This window comes from Triticum urartu, chromosome 5 (genome assembly GCF_003073215.2).
Source record: "Triticum urartu cultivar G1812 chromosome 5, Tu2.1, whole genome shotgun sequence".
Lineage (NCBI taxonomy): Eukaryota > Viridiplantae > Streptophyta > Magnoliopsida > Poales > Poaceae > Triticum > Triticum urartu.
The window spans coordinates 548,121,834-548,139,962 of NC_053026.1; the positions used below are offsets into that span (position 1 = coordinate 548,121,834).

The 18,129-nt window shown below is 42.6% G+C and overlaps 1 protein-coding gene across 1 annotated transcript; it reads right to left on the reverse strand.

Annotated features, from left to right (window-relative positions):
* Positions 1 to 335: 335 nt before the first annotated feature.
* Positions 336 to 17,162, reverse strand: LOC125510571 (protein SPIRRIG). The gene is made up of 19 exons (XM_048675787.1): positions 16,618 to 17,162; positions 15,345 to 15,414; positions 15,165 to 15,250; positions 14,907 to 15,042; positions 14,762 to 14,818; positions 13,845 to 14,018; positions 13,308 to 13,499; positions 13,158 to 13,223; positions 12,668 to 12,782; positions 11,401 to 12,533; positions 10,503 to 11,205; positions 10,310 to 10,412; positions 9,130 to 10,220; positions 7,386 to 9,036; positions 4,294 to 7,311; positions 3,504 to 3,812; positions 3,067 to 3,373; positions 2,807 to 2,953; positions 336 to 2,131 (listed from the first exon to the last, which is right to left on the reverse strand). The coding sequence occupies exons 1-19, from the start codon at positions 16,815 to 16,817 to the stop codon at positions 965 to 967; spliced, it is 10,725 nt and encodes a 3,574-aa protein (XP_048531744.1). The 5' UTR covers positions 16,818 to 17,162; the 3' UTR covers positions 336 to 964.
* Between the last annotated feature and the right edge of the window lie 967 nt (positions 17,163 to 18,129).

Sequence of the window (18,129 nt, forward strand, 5' to 3'; positions counted from 1 at the left end):
CTATTTGATTGCATGATTACAACGAAGGCAGGACAAGGCTGGACATTTGGTGCCCGTCCCGTCCGGACATTTGATGACTTTGGTTGGATGGCCTCTGCTCGACCGGATGTCTACGGACACATCTAGACATGTTTGCGACATTTGGATTTCCGTCCTCTTCTAATTAAATCAAAACACAAATTTTAAGGCAGATCGAATGAACGGGTTAGGAGTTTCGGTAACCAATTGTGCAATTGATTCTATGTTGGCGTCCCTCTATAGGTGTATATAGACTGTTGTATGACAAACATGCGACGAGATAGTAGGCTTTTGCCATCAAACGGGACTCGCATAGATAGAGCGAACAAAATCTCACTGCTTGCATGTATGTATGTGCAATGAACTCAACTCTGGCAGAGTGAACAGAAGGGTGCTCAAATTACACCCACTAAATGAATGAACAACACCACTTCTGAGGGGTCAAGTTGAAACAGCAAAAAGGAACCTAACACCCCCTTTCCTTTCCCTTACATCCATCCCCCGAAACAAAACCATAGACAGTACAACATCACACCATCGTTCCACCACAACCACTACCACCACCACCAAAGCATCTATACACACTTTACAAAACACTGGCCTCTCTACCTCACATGAAACTCTTTCTCCTGACCAAAACAAAACCAAGAGCAGGAGGTGGAGCCAGCACATAATGCACAGTATAAGAAGATTCTATTGTCAGCACAACGACGCCTCCATTGTCTCATCCACTTCTTCCCCATTTCAAATGTGTTTCTGTTGTTTGCCTGTCCTCCGATGCCGAATGGCCTGGGCGTCAAGACGGGTCCTCATGCAGCACGTTTCTGCGAGCCAAGGTCAACCATGTGCTCTTGGTTGTCAACACGGGCAGATGCTTGTCAGATTACCAGATATACTTTAAATCAATGTCTTTGATATGTGCAGGTGAATCCTGATTTCTCTATCGCTATGAGCCCTTAAAGCTGTCATCTTTCAGTGACCAAGAAAACAAATGACCATTGGCATCCCCGCTCAGAAGCTGCTTCAGGTCGGGCGGTATACAAAGGGCAGTCACCGGGTGCTTGTGTGATTTGAGAACCTTTTGAAGAATTAGCCTGTATTCCAGCGTCTGGACATCCAGACCCGGCCCTCCATAGGTGGTTGTTGGGGATTTGTTTTTGTTGTTTGCTGCCTCATCAGACGTGCAGTGCACCATCTTCCATACCTTCACAGCACCACTTTGATGGCCTGTCACATACCAGTTTGTATCCTGCCAGTCTGAGTGTGTGGTGCTTGCCACAGATAAGATGAGATCAGAAGGAAGCTGAGAGGTGTTCACCACAGCAAGACAGTCTCCGTTGACGCTCCAAACGGCAAAAAGAACACCCGCACCAGTCAGAATCTCACCATTGAGGTTGTTCACATGTAATGCAGACACTGACGCTGGGAACCTAGGCAGCTGCTTCACAAAGACCAGGCCTGTCAGGTCCCACAATATGACGGAACAATCGTCAGAGCCTGAGACTATTAACGAGTAAGGCTGGCTGACATAGATGCATGTTATTTTGGCAGTGTGAGCACACAGGGCTTTCTCCATCCTCAGGAGACGACGAATGCCATCCTTCACAAATCTCCATACTGCAACTACTCCGTCATCACCACCTGTGGTGAGAATGTTGCCATCATGGCTCACTCCAGTGCACTGAATTTGACTACCACCATGAAGGTTCTCATGTGTTGATTGAAGTCTATCCTGATCATATGTCAATATTCTCAAGCTGCGGTCAGGAAATCCCCATGAGATGTACTCACTGTAAGCAACTGGCTTGAGCAAGCTGTTTGATGCGGCAATTAGGATCTTGTCATTGTAGGTCACGATCTGGGACACTGATGATGCTGTCTTGCGGATCTCTTGGTGTGTGAGATAGGTGCTGTACCGTAGAGGATGAGGAGGAATTTTCCTGTCAGTCCGTCGCTGTGGATGGGCTTTTTGGAATAACTGTTTGGGGGTCTGGCCAAAGTGATTGATCTGTGCCAGTATTGAAGCCTTCATGGTAGGATCTGATACTGCATCTATGTCAACATTGCCTTCATATGTATAGTGATAGAAAACATTGACGGCATCTTCAGCTGCCTGCCATACACAAAAGAAAATAGCCATTACAAATGTAACCAATGAATAAAAGCGGAAGTTACAAAGTGAAATATGGAAGACCGTTAACATTAATACTCCTTTTGCTTCACTTTATACTTCACTCTGTTTGATACTACAATACTGTCCACAAATATATACAAATAGTTCTACACAACAGAAATAAATGATCAAAACTACTCCCTCCGTTCTGAATTACTTGTAGCAGGTATGGATGTATCTAGATGTATTTTAGTTCTAGATACATCCATTTCTGCGACGAGTAATTTGGAACGGAGGGAGTACATCTCAGGGAGCATGAAAAACACAAACCTATATCCAAATAATTCCATCGTAAAAACAATATACTTGATTTAATCACAAACATGTATGCGCTATCATAATGACCAAATGGCAGCTCCTTTAATCACAAACATGTACTCCCTCCGTTCCAAATTACTTGTCTTGGATTTGTCTAGATACGGATGTATCTAGACTCATTTTAGTGCTAGATACCTCCGTATCTAGACAAATCTAAGACAAGTAATTTGGAACGGAGGGAGTATGTGCTATCGTAAAAACAATATACTTGATTTAATCACAAACATGTATGGAGTATGTGCTATCACAAGGACTAGGGGAAAGATAAAAGTTACAGGAGCTTGAGATGCTATATACCTTTCCTCTCTGCTTATATCCAAAAATAAGATCAATCCAATGATGCAGATTCTCAGATACATAGTCTGATTCCAGAGCTTCCCGGTGTTTTCTAATAAATTCTCTGGTGCTACCTTTCGCCCAAGGTGGCAAAACAACATCACCGACCTGAGAACATTATTTCACAAAGTTTAGATGCTTGGCTCAAAAAGCTGAGCCTTGGTTAGAGTATCAGCATTACACCCAGCGCAAAGAGTAGTGAACTTCTGTCAAAGTAATACCTTCTCTCCTGATTGTTTCTCCCCCAAGTCCAGATTAAACCGGTTCTCCAAAAACTCGGGCAGATAATAGAACTCAGGAATGAGCTCTTTCACATCTGATGTGTTGCTCTTACCAGCAGCGCTTGTCCATGTATCCTTCACACTATTGAACAACCTGTCTGCATGGTCGAATTGTCCACCCTGCAGTTTCTGGTTTTCCATGCTGAATGGAGGCAGCCTTAGAAGATAGAAAAGAACAATCCCAGCACTTGAATAATGGGAACCATAATGGAACTTTGGTACATCAGGGTCATCCCAGCTATCATATCTGAAAGTAACGGAAGAGGTTAGTCAGTTGATGTTAGATGTTGGGAAGCACTGAAGACAGTAGAGATTTTTCATCAACTGAAAAAGAAAAGAACAAAGAGGTATTCCTGATAAGTGTTAGATGAACAAACCTCTTACGGAATTCCTCTTCTCCTCCCTCTGTTTGACATCCCATTGGCTTATCAAGCTTACGGAAGCTCTGTGGGTTACTCAGATCTAAGTTATCGCTTTCGTAATCTGCAAGAACCCATGGAAATACTGGGTACTGTGTAAGGTCGCTATAGCCCCGACCGGCAAGTGTATTTAGATGCATGAGATACTGGAAGTTGGTAATTTCTCCACTTTGCCATCTTTTGGAAAAAGATTTCGCCATAACTTTGAAAAGGCGGCTCCCCTCGCCGCTATCCTGCTTTGAGGAAGCTGATATTGTTGTGTCCAACCTGTGGAAAGCCATGTTTATTATCAAGTTTCTTTACTCGAGCATCCTAACATAAGTAAAGGTGACAAGTGAAAACATTAAAATGCCAAATCCTACAAGCTCAGATCGTTCATAAAAGATGAAGATAAAATCCTTTCACTGCCTCCTGAGCTAGTAATTACAAGAGACCATTCAGGAAGAAACATTGATAGCAAACAGCTCTAGTTAAACACAGGAACCGGGCAAGATCTGCCTAATAAGAACTCAGATTTCATAAATTTACATGTATTTGCAGTTGACTGGCTGGTTTTGACCGACTGCACCCACTTCTCAGAAAACACTAATTTCAGACAATACTGAAACATGAACCTACTATGCTAGCCAATGAAAGACACGAACCAGTTATACTAGTAAGAACTAAGAAATGATAGAATCTTAACATTAAGCAAGTGTGCATAGAATTAACTCAACGTATATAACTGCAAAGGATTAAGAATACAAACATGCTATTCCGTGGGAGGTTCATGGCAATCAGAGTTCTGAAAACTTCCTCCCTCTCTTTTTTGTGGAAAACTAGAAGCTCGTTACACCCATCCATGCTGAAAATCTCGATTGCAACAGGTCGAAGCTGATAGTCACGTTTCAGGAGCTCATGGACACTATCAAGCTTCCACATATGCCATGGATGAGGCAGGGTGCTGCTATTGCAAAGATTTTCCTTACCCCAAGCACCTCCATTGTATGCCCATGCTCTACCACCAAGTGAGTCCTTTGCAGTTGCACCCCATGGTAAAGGTGATTTCTGCTGGGAATCAATGCTTCCCATTATATCCTTTTTCACACCTAAAGCCTGATCAATGACAGAAAGCTCATCTTGATCGGCCTTTTCACAAATGCAGTTGGAATCGTCGATGTAGAAGTTCTCAATAATGTATAAGCAAAGCTCCCCAATAAGAAATATACCATCGTGCTTGTCAAGACCAGCAACACGTTCACAATTGTACTTATGCCTGATCTTTTCAGAAGGTTCCATATAAGGCCTGATAAGATACTCTCCGTTGTCAAGCAACTCCTTATCTGATTTATCCTCTGAGGTTCTCGTATCAGTACCTTTAACTGAAGGTGGTTGTCTTGGTGAATATAACTCAGATTTACCTTGGACACTCTCTGACATGTGATAAGAAAAGGAACTTGATTTTGCTCCGAAATCATTTGCAGAGTGAAGACTCTGTTCATTGATGCTGCTTTTATCATCAGTCCAGCCAATTGGAGGTGACGCTGTGCTTCCTCCTTTGAATATGTCATCATCCTCTTTGAAAGATGCAAAATCAGCAGCATCAAGTTCCCTCTGCTCAGTATCATAGGTCAAAAGATTCAAGCCCGACATTGTATCTGACCCAGATGTCATCATGTCTCCATCCTCTTTCTTGGCTCTAGTAACATCATCAAACCCCAGGCTGCTGGTTAGAACATTCTGAATAGTATCTATCTTAAATTTGGAGTTCTCAAGTTTCTTCCGCATTCTATATGGTCCTTCAACAGCACATAACTGCCATGCAGGTTCTGTGGATACTTGACAAATGGGGAAAATACCTCTTTCATGTACAAGCTGTTGAATTTGGCTCTGCCACTCACTTTCTCCATGCAATATCCATCCATATTTGTCTTGACGAATTGCCCTCAGCTCTGTGGACATCACATCACGAACCAAATCAAGATTATACCTCCGTTCATTTATCTGCTCCCAGTGTCTGGCATCTAGCTTTACAATTTCGCGTGATTTCCGTCCCATCTCCTTCTTGCGCCTGACTTCCATGCCTTTTATTCTCACCCCAGGAAATTTTGCTGAGCCAGTAATGTACTGAACCCACATTATTAGAGCACACTGGTCTAACACTTTACTAATTGTTTGCTGAGAATTCTCGAGCCACTCAAAAAACACGGATGTACTCCCAGTCAGCAATTTGTCAAGCCCTCCATGCAGAATGTCTGTTTGTTGCCCCTGGTTAGGCTTACAAACAAGCAGGTCCTCGAGAGATGGGCGTCGATGCACTACCAGGTACTTAAGTAAATCCACCGCAAAGTCTTGCGCAGTTAATCTCTTGTCACGAAGAAGTGCCATCAGATTGATGCAGAAACAACACATTAGATCATTATCAACATTGCTTGGGCATAGAATCAGTCTCTTGTTGGCAATCAAAAGCTGAAGAATGGTACAAATATCGACAGAATACTCTTCTTGGGGAGGTTTTGAAGCTAAATTTCTCCCTGTTTCTGTTAGGAAAGCCAGATTTGCCAGCAGTTCATCCTCCCCAAGATTCTTAAGGAATGTTGGCAGGAAACAGTACATTATCAGACGGTTTGTGTTCTTCAATATGGCATGGATGTAGGGGTCGAGTTGCCTGGTTCCTCGAGCAATGGATAAAATACCTTTACCTGAAGGTACTGCATCTTCAATACGGCCATCTTGATTGGCAAGCTGCAACATGGACAACAAGAACTCTAGCGTTCGCAGTACACCGACTGGGGTTGGAAAGCAGCCAATGTATACACGGTCAACAATCAGCCAGCAAAGTGGTTCCAAGTTGACAGACCAGCGACTCTTGTCGAGTTTCTTCCCATCTTCTTCATCATCGAGTAAGAGTTTTCTTTCAAGGAAGTTCATCAGTCTGCTTAGACACAAGCCTTGAAAAACCAAAGCAGAATCAACGTCTACAAACAAAGGCACAGACTCGAGAACGCTTTCAATAAATAGTGTTGCTTTGAGCTGCTCTGATATAATATCAGCAAGGATTTGAGCAATGAAATCAAGAACAGCAGTAGCTCCTGCAGAGCAAGGGCCACCCCCATAACCTACATCATCTATGTCAAGCAGAAGCTTCGAACTGATTGGGAAAAATGTATTCACTGCAGGCGATCCCTGAATGCTTGTCTTTAGATCAGGAGATGAATCGAGGTCCATTGCAGATATAGTTGAAGACATGGATGGAGAGGCCGTTAGGTGTCTACCATCAGTATATGATCCTGAGCTACCAGCCCAAGAAGTGAATGGGGCCATGGGAGACGCAGTAGGGGTGTTTGCTGGTTTATGAGTCGATCTCTCAGACAAAACAGGGGATCCAATGTTAATCACAGATACTGAGCTGGGTGAATCAGCTAGTTGGTGAGAATCGGCAATGCCATTTGATCTCACAGCTGATAACGGTCCTTTATCATGAGCATTCTGAAACACTTGGCTTGCTTCTCCATTTAAAAACTTGGTGCTGAGCTCCTCACTGAGAGAAATGTCTGCTTTTACTTCACCATTATCAGAAGAGTTCTGCATGTCGGTACTTCCTGAGCTAGTGCTTTTTTGCTCCTGAGGAAAACTTGCAGCACTCAAAGTTTTGGCAGATTGTTCCTGATTCTGTGGCAAACATGGAAAGGTATCTTTTGAACTTCCATTGTCATCATCATTCATGTTCTTCTCATCTATTGCAGCAGTTGTTAGATCTTTTGCCATCTTCAACGCACAATCAGACCTGCAGAACAAAAGTAAGGGTCAGTTTGAACATCTAGAACACCAGGTAACTTGATATATGCACATCATACAAACCTTGCACAAGAGAAATATAGATCAATACAGCTTTCTAGGAATTCATGTCGCCTGCAAACAGCAGAAAATGGTGGGCACGTTTTTGCCAAATCAACCATGAACCGCAATATTGAAGTAGCAACAGCAGGTGCTGCTGCTTCACCAGCCATTAACCTTGCTGCATATGTCTTATGCATCAGAGCTTCTCCTTGAAGATCTCCTCCCATGTCTGATGTTGCCTCCAGAAGATCAGCAACCAAGGTGCCATTAAGGTGTGAAAGATTGTTATTCTGATGTGCAAGCATAGACTTCATAATAAATGAATCAAATGTAGCTTTCGCCATTGCGATAACAGTATCCAATAGATCCACAAACTTCAGTTCTCCATAGTTTCCATCACTAGGCATGAGAGCATGGAAATCAAGCATGCGGACCTCCGGAACTCGAGGATAAACAGGCTTCCCAAAAATCAAACAGAAGATTATATAATATATTTCAGGAGAATCATAAAAGCTTGGAAGCACATGATTCAACCCTTGGAAACCACCACTTGTACGGAATTTCAGAGCAAATGTAGCAGATGATGTAAGGCAAACTCCTAATAGAGTGGTGATCCATCTCATACTTGTCGGATGCACAGCTTCATCAAGGAAATATGTGACCAATCTAGATGAAACAACTTTATGCCATTGCTCCAGCAACTCTTCAGCGTTTATGGTTACTTGTAGATCAATGAGCATTTCAAGTAACATGTTCCTCACAATAATATGCTTTCCCATAGCCTCCCGGACAATCTGACGGTTTGGGCTAAGTTCTGGAGGATCAAATGTCATGATTATGAATCTTACAACAAGCTCCAACTCGGAAGCTAGAAAACCATCCTCCAAGATGACACCAAGCAGCACAACTAGCTTCTCCAGCACAGGAATTTCAACATCCCCACGCTGTAAAGTAACAAGAAGATGCTGCACAAGATTAATTCGACGCAATATTGTCAGGTTGTGGTTCCTAAACCAATGCATTGATACCATCCTCTCAAGAAACCCAAGAAGAGTTATTTGTACTGATATAGGAGCAGCAACCCATATAGTCCAGTCCAAGAGAACATGTTCAACCATATCAGCATTTGACAAAACTATGAACTCAGAAGTCTCACCAGCTAAGTCAGCATTTTCAAGCTCAGACAGATGGCTGAATGAATCTTTTTGAGCTGAAAAATCATCTAGATCTCCATGTGATCCACCAGAAGACAGATCATCGCCAAACTTAGGTAGGCTGAGATCATCAAGACTGGCATCTGGGGAGATACCAGATGCATAGCTTGATGTTCGGTTTATATTTGATTTCTGTGGCTCAGGAAACGAAGCCTCACAGGCAGCGATGCGGAAGAAGATATCAAGAGATTGCATATCGAATAATGACATTCTCCTGTGCAGAAAAAGTGCGAGAAGATGATAGCCCCTCAAGGCCTGCATGTCTTTCACATTTTGATGGCCCTGCTGAAGAGATAATGCAAGCAATTCCAGTGCCATATGCAGCATATCCTTAGTTTCAGCAGCCTCAACAAGAGCAAGCACAACAGGCATTCCTCCAACAGTTTGAACAGTGTCACCAATTGTGCATTGATTACACACATAAACATCACCACTTAGACGTCCGTATCGTGGTATACCTGTCAATATGAAGAGCTAATTAAATCTTGACATACTCCAACCAATCAAGAAAGACAAAACATAAATCAAATAACTGGAAGAAGTTCACGCACCTCCTATAGGGGATGCAGCAGCAGAAGTTGGATCAACAAGGTTAAGCAAGGAAAGAGTCCCAGATGCTCGAAAAGCATCTGATGATGTTCCATCAAATGCAAATATTAGCTTCCTCCCACACAATTGCATTGAGAGATTTCTTAATCTTTCCATATCCCATACAATTCCACTGCTCTCAAGTCTAGAACTCACTTGTTTCGCTGAACTATCTATCCGCTGGCTGCTTGAAGGTGCAGTTACTTCCACTTCAAGTGAATCAAGAATCGCCATTACCTCCCCACCACAGGCCCGGTTAGGTACAAATCTCAGAAGATCAGTGTCCTGGAACAATCCCCGGTAACCTTGTCCAAGAATATACATGAAACAAATGCTCCCTGGTGTCAAGACTTCCTCAAAAAGGTAACAACAGCGGAGCTGCCATGATAAATCAGAAACTTTGCCACGGGTAGCAGATGTACCAAGTGTTACTTGCAATGATTTACCAAATGGGGATGGCGAGTATCCAAGCTTGCCAGTATGCCTCAGCTTTCCGTCAAGGTAAATGCTTGCCACACTTGCTTGGAAAAGGCCAGCTAATGCATTTGGTTTGCTATGAACAACTGCAAGATGATGCCATTTTCCCTCCACCATTTCAATGCCAGGAAATGACAGTGAACTTGAATTGCTTGTTGCTATAGTAAAAACACCATTGTCATGAAGATAAAGTTCTGCATACAAAGTGTTGGCGTCATCCACTGCACCCACAGAAAAGATGCGCAAAACTTGTGCACTCCTTTTACCAGAAGCCCCTTTTGATGGTTTTTCTGTTTCCTTGGAATGGCTTCTAAATAAGTTTCTAAACTGGAACCAACAAACAAAAGAGTATCCAGAAACAGGTGGCCATGTCCTTTCCCCTAATGAAACCTGAATGGATGCGTGGCCAGCTTTACTCATGTCCATCTCAATGAAAGGGGCTAGAGAAATATCTCCTTGTCTGACATCTTCCATTTGAATTAGCTTCTCCATCATATTAACAAAAAGATGACCTGAACGCTTCACTTTCAGCTGAAGTATATACCTCACAAGAAGTCTTAGTTCGGAAGAAGACAACCTGACCAAAAAATTACATGTAAGACAAAATCAAAGGACAAGAGCTAGTGCGATGAGATCAGCAACGGAATTTCATGGAATATAACTGACCTATAGGCACCTAGCACTTCAACAATCCTCAAAGCATGATTGAGAATAGGAGAGGAACCCTCCAAAAATGGGTTGATTGTCTCGAGTAGAAGACCAACACATCCTGTATAACAAAAAGGGGAACAGAAACATAAGGGACTCTTCTCAACATGATCACAAGAAAAGAAAGGGTAACAAGAACTTTCGTCCATACCAACAGAAGTTAAATTCTCCTGGTTGAAGGGACCAGCATTTGCTAGTTTCTCGATGAATTTCAGCAACTCAAGTTGAACTTTAGGCGTAAACATTAGCAAGGAGCGGATCAATACGACAACTGCACTAGCATTATAAACACGTTCCACATCAAGCTTTGAAAGTCCAAACGAGGTTGCAGACAAGAAACATGGCTCGTCCTCTGAGGTTTCAGATGAGATGCTCTCTACCTGCAGGTTGCTGGTAGGAGGAAGAACAATCTCAAGTGCAAGCTCAAGCATAAGTAAGATAACTTGCTTTTCGCAATCCACGCAAAGCAACCCAGAATCAGAGAGAAGATCATAGAAAGTGTGTGACGACAGAACTGTATGCAGCCTTATCCTATTAACAGCATTGTTGCATACAGCAGCTGCCATAGCGCGCATTAGAAAACCAAAGATCTTCATGTGAGTAAACAATGATGGTTCATTCTCCTCATTTTCACCTTCATTCTGGAAACTATGAAGCGTTGTAAGTAGAAGAGAAAATCCAGTGGCTTCTCCAAAAATTCTTTGTGCTGAATTGTTTGCTCCAAGAATGCGCCATAAAGCTCCTAATGTATCACACTTTGCATCATTGTCAAGCTTGTGCTGAGAACCCAGTGAGGTTGATACCATCCCACTCTTCAAGATCTCAATCAGTAATCCTATTTCTTCAGGATGAGCCTGAAAAAGAGCAAGGTTTACATATGTTAAAGAAATCACAGTTCACCTGCCATGCTTATGAAGTTCACTTATTTAGCACAACTACCAACAGGTCATATGGCAAGCATAGGCCCAAAAAAGTTAGGACCGTAAAGTATGATAATTCCAGATGAAAAATGAGTTATTTTCATGGGAGAATAAGGTAAGAACACAAACCTGAAGAGAATCTTCAATTATCAAGCATGACAGTAGTCGTAGCACACCAGACCTGTGGCTTTCTGATACCAAGAAAGGAAGAATGGTGTTGACTCCATTGGAAGATCGGAAAGACTGCTGGTTAGTCTCAGCTCTCTTCAGCAAATAAAAAAGGCAATCCCAGGCAACATTAAGTGTCCCTTCATCATCAAACATGGGAAATTTCGTGGAACCAGAAGCCATCAACTTCGGTGAAAGAATGGAGTCTTCGTTGTCCACAGTTTTCTGAATATCATCTGTGTCAGACTTAATCTCCGGAGAGTAAAAGATCTTGCTCTGCTGCTCATCTCCAGAGAAAAGCTTGTTTTGTTTCAAGTCATCTAACAATGCCCCAAGAACACCCACTTCCCTGAGAACTTTCTTGTACTGCTGATCAAAGGACAGGAGCTTTACGAAGAAAGAAAGCACAGTATGCTTAAGACTGGTAGAAATTGGTTGTTGCAGTAAGCAACAGAGTGATAACAACTCCTGCTCTGGAATACAATTTACAACAGTGACTGCATACTCTAAAATTTTTAAGATGACCTCTTGAAGTGCTGCAGGGAAACCGCCCATGTTTAGGATAAAAAGAGGAACAGTTCGCAGTTGCTGACATAGCTTGTAGTTTTCGAGATGGCTCGAGAAAATCTTGAACATTCTATTGAGAACTTCAGCTTGTACTTCTAAGTTGTCTGCCTTCAGAAAAATGTCCTGTAACATCTGAATGGCTTCAAGATCTTTTACCTTGGGACTGCTCATTTCCAAAATGTCATCTGCAAACTTGTCAGCAGATGGGGTTCGGCTTCTGCTGTGACCTGTTCCCTTCCCATGAGAAGATTGCATACTTTTACCAACAAAATCTTCAGAGGGACCAGTTTGCGACAAATTTACAAGAACATCAAGCAACCTGGACAGCTGAGGTGAAAGGTCACATGAGAATGTATCTTCTTCTAATCTGCGGGAAGCATCCGACCTACTCTCTTCAGATACTATCTTGGGCAAGGATTGGTGAACCTGATTTTTGTGTAAGCTGCATAGTGTGAGTGCAAACTGGACAAGGAACTGGTAACCATGAGCATTGTGTATGTCTTCCCTGAGCCTAATGGATCCAGCCTCTGCAAGTTAGACGGAACATCATAATATTAGCGTTCAAGACTGAACATTTAATACATAAGCAATGAAAATTTTGAACCAAACCATCTCTTCTTGGAAGAAATGCATATGAATGGCAAAAGATCTAGTGATTTACCAGGCCTATAAGAGAGTTCAACACATTCCAGTAACAAATCCACAATGCCGATGGTATAAGCAGCATCACCACTTTGAGATTTGAAATCTTTCACGGCCATAAGGAGTACTTTAATCTAAAAGGCAAAATTAACAATGGGTCAATAAAATTAATTAGCAATATTTGTAAAAGAACAAAATGTTGCAGTCACACACACGCCCAAAAAAGTAGTTGTCTAAATGTGCTCTTCAGACTTATATCATTTGCCATGAAATATCAGCAAAAACAGCAGGTTACAGCCAGTGATATATACTAATGAACTAAAACCACGACAAGTATTATAGGACGGAGGGAGTAGGTTAAATCAAGACTAGATGACTGAGGATGCATTTTTACATGGTGTTTGGTGCCAAGGAGACATTTTACCTACCAAATAAAACAACCACCAACAAGAGAACAACAAAACTGAAATACTTTTCCATCCACAGTAAAGAGATAAAAAAATAAGTACCAACTGATGCTTCCTTATGTACTTCGCAGAAGTCCCATTGTCATTTGCAAGAAGAAGACTGAGAACCTGTTTGGTTATTAACTTAAATATTTAGTAACTTGTGATCTGACAGGAATATCCATAGATAAACGCTGTATCATATCAACCTACCTGCATCGCATGCCGATGAAGCTGAATTGTGTGAAGAGGAACGAGACCCTCCTTGAACTGAGAAAACACAGATACAGAACCATTTGCAACCATGTGGAAAAGAAGCTGTAGAGCGTCATCTTCAATTAAACTTGGTGCAGCAGATGAATGGCTCGCTAGTGCCTTCATTATATGCACTACACTTGCCTCGATCTGCATAGAAAAAAAAACAAGAAATAAGGTCAAAACCAAAATTGGCCATGACAAAGTAAAGAATAGGATAAACATATAACGTATTTGAACATAAGGCAGAAGACTTGTACTCCCTTTTAGAGATTCACTCATTTTGCTCCGTATGTAGTCAGTATTGGAATCTCTAAAAGGCTTATATTTAGGAACGGAGGGAGTAGTTAATAAGATGGACATTGAAGAGGACAATATACAAAGTGCAACCAGAAATAGGTTAATAAGCTAAAATTTTGCCTCAATGTATGTCAACAACTATGGAATCTTGCAAAGGAAGTCCTCGTTCTATGAGAAACAGAAGAGCAGTGTTACCTCGAGCCGCCGAGATTGCAAAGGACCCCAATCTTTATTCTTCCCACTTGCTGATCCTTCTCCACCAACAGGTGAGGTTTTTTTGCAGGATTCATCAGAACTCAATAGGGAATTGAGGATATATATAAGGCAGCACAGAATACCAGAATCCAACAAAGGCTGCTTATCAATAGTCTGTAACCAAGAAATTAAACATGAAATGCATGTTACTCTGAAAAGTTGGTGAATGTTGTTTCATCTTGGATTTCAAATATCAGAAATCAGTTGTGCAAGACCCTATCCTTGCTAAGTTTACTTTAATCAGAAAGTGCACGCCTCTTCCTTCTTCATACTATGCACTACAGAAGTTGAAAGTGGAAGCATAGAAAACAAAAAATGATGTATGCCACACTAATCTACCCGATTGCACATCGCAACACAATATAACACCAAACATTAGCAATATTAGTTACCTATATGATCCCTTCAAAACATCCACTGGCAAATACTAGAAGAAAAACCCATTGGCAAAATAAAGAAGCGGCTATACAGTACAATAATAACTAGAACTGTTTTGATAAGGTTTGCAATAACAAAGAAATGCTCTCTTTACTAGGATGTTTAGAATTACTTTAAACCTCCAGATAGCGTGGACGTGCATTGACAGAGCAGGCAAAGTAACAATAGATTATACTAGTGAAAACAGCATTGCAAATGGAAATAAACACACTATTAGCAACTACCTACTTAGCAATATAAAGTTAAAATGACTTGATGCAATGAAATTTGGACCACCTAACATTACTATTAAAACCTTACACAGAATGTTTTACCATGACTGTGAAAACTAAACATCAGATGAACACACGATGGCAGAAAAAATAAAACATAAATGGAAATTAGTATCGCAAGATGTTAAGAAGGGCAACTGGACAAACCTCTGTCACAAGAACTTCAACTGCATATAACAAGTTTGAACCCGGACATATGCCAAACTGGATCATGGAAAGAAGTTATCAGACAGTGTATGGTTAGCTGAAGTTTGGAAATTGCGCCATACAAATAGACACAATAAGGACAAACCTCTGTGATCTCAGAAAAGAAGCCGATAACATCATCAACATGCAAGGATCTTCCTTTGCTGTGGATTCTTAGTTTCTCCACATCTGTGACAAAAGCCCTTCCAATAACAAAAGCAAAAACATGTGCTTCTACTAACCTGTATCAATTATGAGACAAGCTATTAACAAAAAGATATGCGGGAAGATGTTTCGCATAGAGAATAACGACAAAGCAATGCGATAACAGTATCTGAGAGAGTGAAAGTACGGGGAGTCATACTTTGTAACTAATTGAGCTACACTAAACTGCTGCTTCACTAGCCTACAGAAGACATCTACTGCCAAATTTAAGGCCCTTTCTTTCTCCTGCACAGGAAAAATCATAAGACAATTGTTAGACTAAGAACCAAATAGAAAAATGTTATTGGCTTACAGTGACAAAATGAAAGCATCAAGATACCTTTTCAGAGCTGGAAGAGCGGAATTCTTCCCAGAACCTCCTGAAGTCTGACACCAGTTCATTTTTTCCCCTGCATGTGCAAGAGGAAGAATGTTAAGAACGACAGTGTAAAGGGTAAACCATGTAACCTCTGGAGAAGAATTTCATCATTCACTTCAAATAGCAGAATCAAATGCCTCAGCCCTCAACAATATTTGAAATGAAGGACTGCAATGTTTCTTTCATTGTTTTAAGGTAGAATTCATGCATCAGAATCATACAATGTGTGAGTGTGGGCTGTGTGGCAGTATGCATCCACACGCCTGTTACCTGCAAAGGTTTAAAGTAAATCTAACGGGTAAAAGAGAGAACTACTGTATAAGGTCTACGCTTTGCACATAGTAAATGATCAGACTATTCATCCCATGACAATAGATGATCTAGTGGTGATTCAGATAAGGAATAAGACTGGCAGGAACTCATTAGTACTGAAAGTGCGAAAATAATTCTTCTTTCTTGGTAGCTTACGGGTGTTGAACAGATAATAGAACAATGGCAAAGGGAACAACTACAGCGAAAGTCCGTTTGCAGACCAAGAAATTGCGCATATAGAAAGAGCACATAACCGTAACAAGACAATCCTAGCAATGAACACTCAAACCTAACAGGTAACTTCACGCAGTAACACGGGTTGTAGCAAAAAGTTGAATCGCATGTTAAGAGTGATACACACCATCTTAATCCCACAGCATCAGAAATGTGAACATCCCAGTTCATCAAGCTGGCCTCGATCATAACAACTAAACATTACAGTTTCTGTCCTACAAGGAATGTGTAAAACCACGGCTCTGTAATTCTAAGAAACGCATGCAGAACACATAAGAAAATGAGAAGCAGGGGGGCAGGCTACAGGGGCGTTGGAATCCATGAATTGACCATGGAGCTAACGCCTCGTCCAACCACCCAACATCATTTCACCCCACAGCACGTGAGCAAGACAAAATCAAAGGGGGGAAAACTGCAGCTATATCGTAAGCTTGAGCTAGAAACGTGATCTGATTAGGTGAATCAAACCGTCATCAGTAAAAAAAAACGCCAATCTAACGCCGAATCCCGCATCTACCAAACAAAATCTCCAGGGAGGAAACGCATAGGGGAAGCCGCCGTCGACGATCGAGAGCTCGCGGAACCCGAATCCGATGGCCATTGCTCGGCCCGGAGACGCAAGCAGGCGCGGCGGGATCGCGCCGGGGCGTCAACGGAATCAGGCGGGAGGGGAGGGGGGCGCACGCACCTGGCGGCCGAGGGCGAGTTCCCGGAGGCGGCGCTGGCGCGGCCGTCGTCGCTGGCGGAGGCGGAGGCGGAGCTGAGGCGCGGGGTGGCGGGGTCGGCCTCCTGGTCGTGGAGCGGGGACGCCGGGGGCGGCGGCGGCGGAGGCGGCTGCTGCTGCGGGGCGGCGAAGACGACCTTACTGAGCAATGTCGACCATTTCATGGTGCCGGCCCCTCATCCGCCGCGCAGATCCCGGCCGGATCCCGCCGATTCGCCGGAATTCCGACGCGATCCCCCTCCTCGCCTCCCCTTATTCCCCCTAGCAAAAAATGATTTCCCCGGCGTGCGCGCGTGCGCGTGCGTGCCTGCTCCCTCCGCCTCCTCTCTCGTCGCCTCCGGCCCCTATTTTTGTTGCTGTTTCTCTCTTGCTTGTTTGTGTGCCCCCTCTCTCTCTCTCTCTCGCTTATTTCCTTCCCTTTTTACTCTTTTCTTTCCTTCCTTATTTTCTCTCTTCACGCGCTTCCCCCTCTCTCTCCCTTCTTCCTCCTCCTCGGCCTCTTTGTTTCGTTGGGTGTGTTGGTTTTTTGTATTGCGACTGTGTCTTCTCTGTTTGGTTCGGTCGCTGCCTGCTCGCTTCCTCCCTCCTCCCTTCCGTGACGATAAATATCGGTTTACCAGTTCAAAATATATATATAAAGAATAAACATGGAAAAAAATTCTGCAGGTAACATCGTTAGCAACTGCTACTAACCCCTCTCTGACTTTGTGGCCGATTAACTTTAATCTTTGCGACTTGTGTCTGACGTACCGTGTGATGAGGGTGACAAAGCCCTGTGTTTGGTGAGTGTCAAAATTGTACTATGAGGCTGCTAGTGGTGCACTGAAAAGGGGAGAAATTGCTAAGCAACAGCGTGCCTTCTCTAAATAAGGAGTATGATTTTTCAGGATTATGCACATATAATTTGATGCCAGATGTTTGGTGCACACAAAGTAAATTTACTAGTATATCGTTGATGCACAGTATGTAAAATATAAAGATGAAGAAAACATACCTTTCAAAATTAAAAGACGGCGAAGACAGATAGCTGATGAAGTGAAGGCGCGGATTTGATGCATTTCTGGCCTTTGTCGTTGACAAGGTTTTGAGTTATGGATCCCTCGATGAGCCGCGGGTTGGTTTTGCGACTCCTCGCAAACATCCATGAAGATGTTAAAAAGGAATAATATCAGGTGTGCGCATCCTAATAAACAGATAGAAGCGCAAACTTGATGTTATACAATAACATATCCGTCGATGGTAGTGCATCCAAAGATTCTGAACCAACGATGATGAAAGATGCGCAGACCAACTTCTTGCAGATCTATTACCTCCCTCAGCTAATGGCATATCCTTAAACTCAAAACATACGCACACGGAAACCATAGAACTTCAGATGCCTTTTTTGCGCAGGTCCTTATGGATTCCCTCCCTCCCCCTTCCCCTACAACATCGAATCGCCGGAAAAACTCGATGGTTGCCAGATCTGGGAAGGAT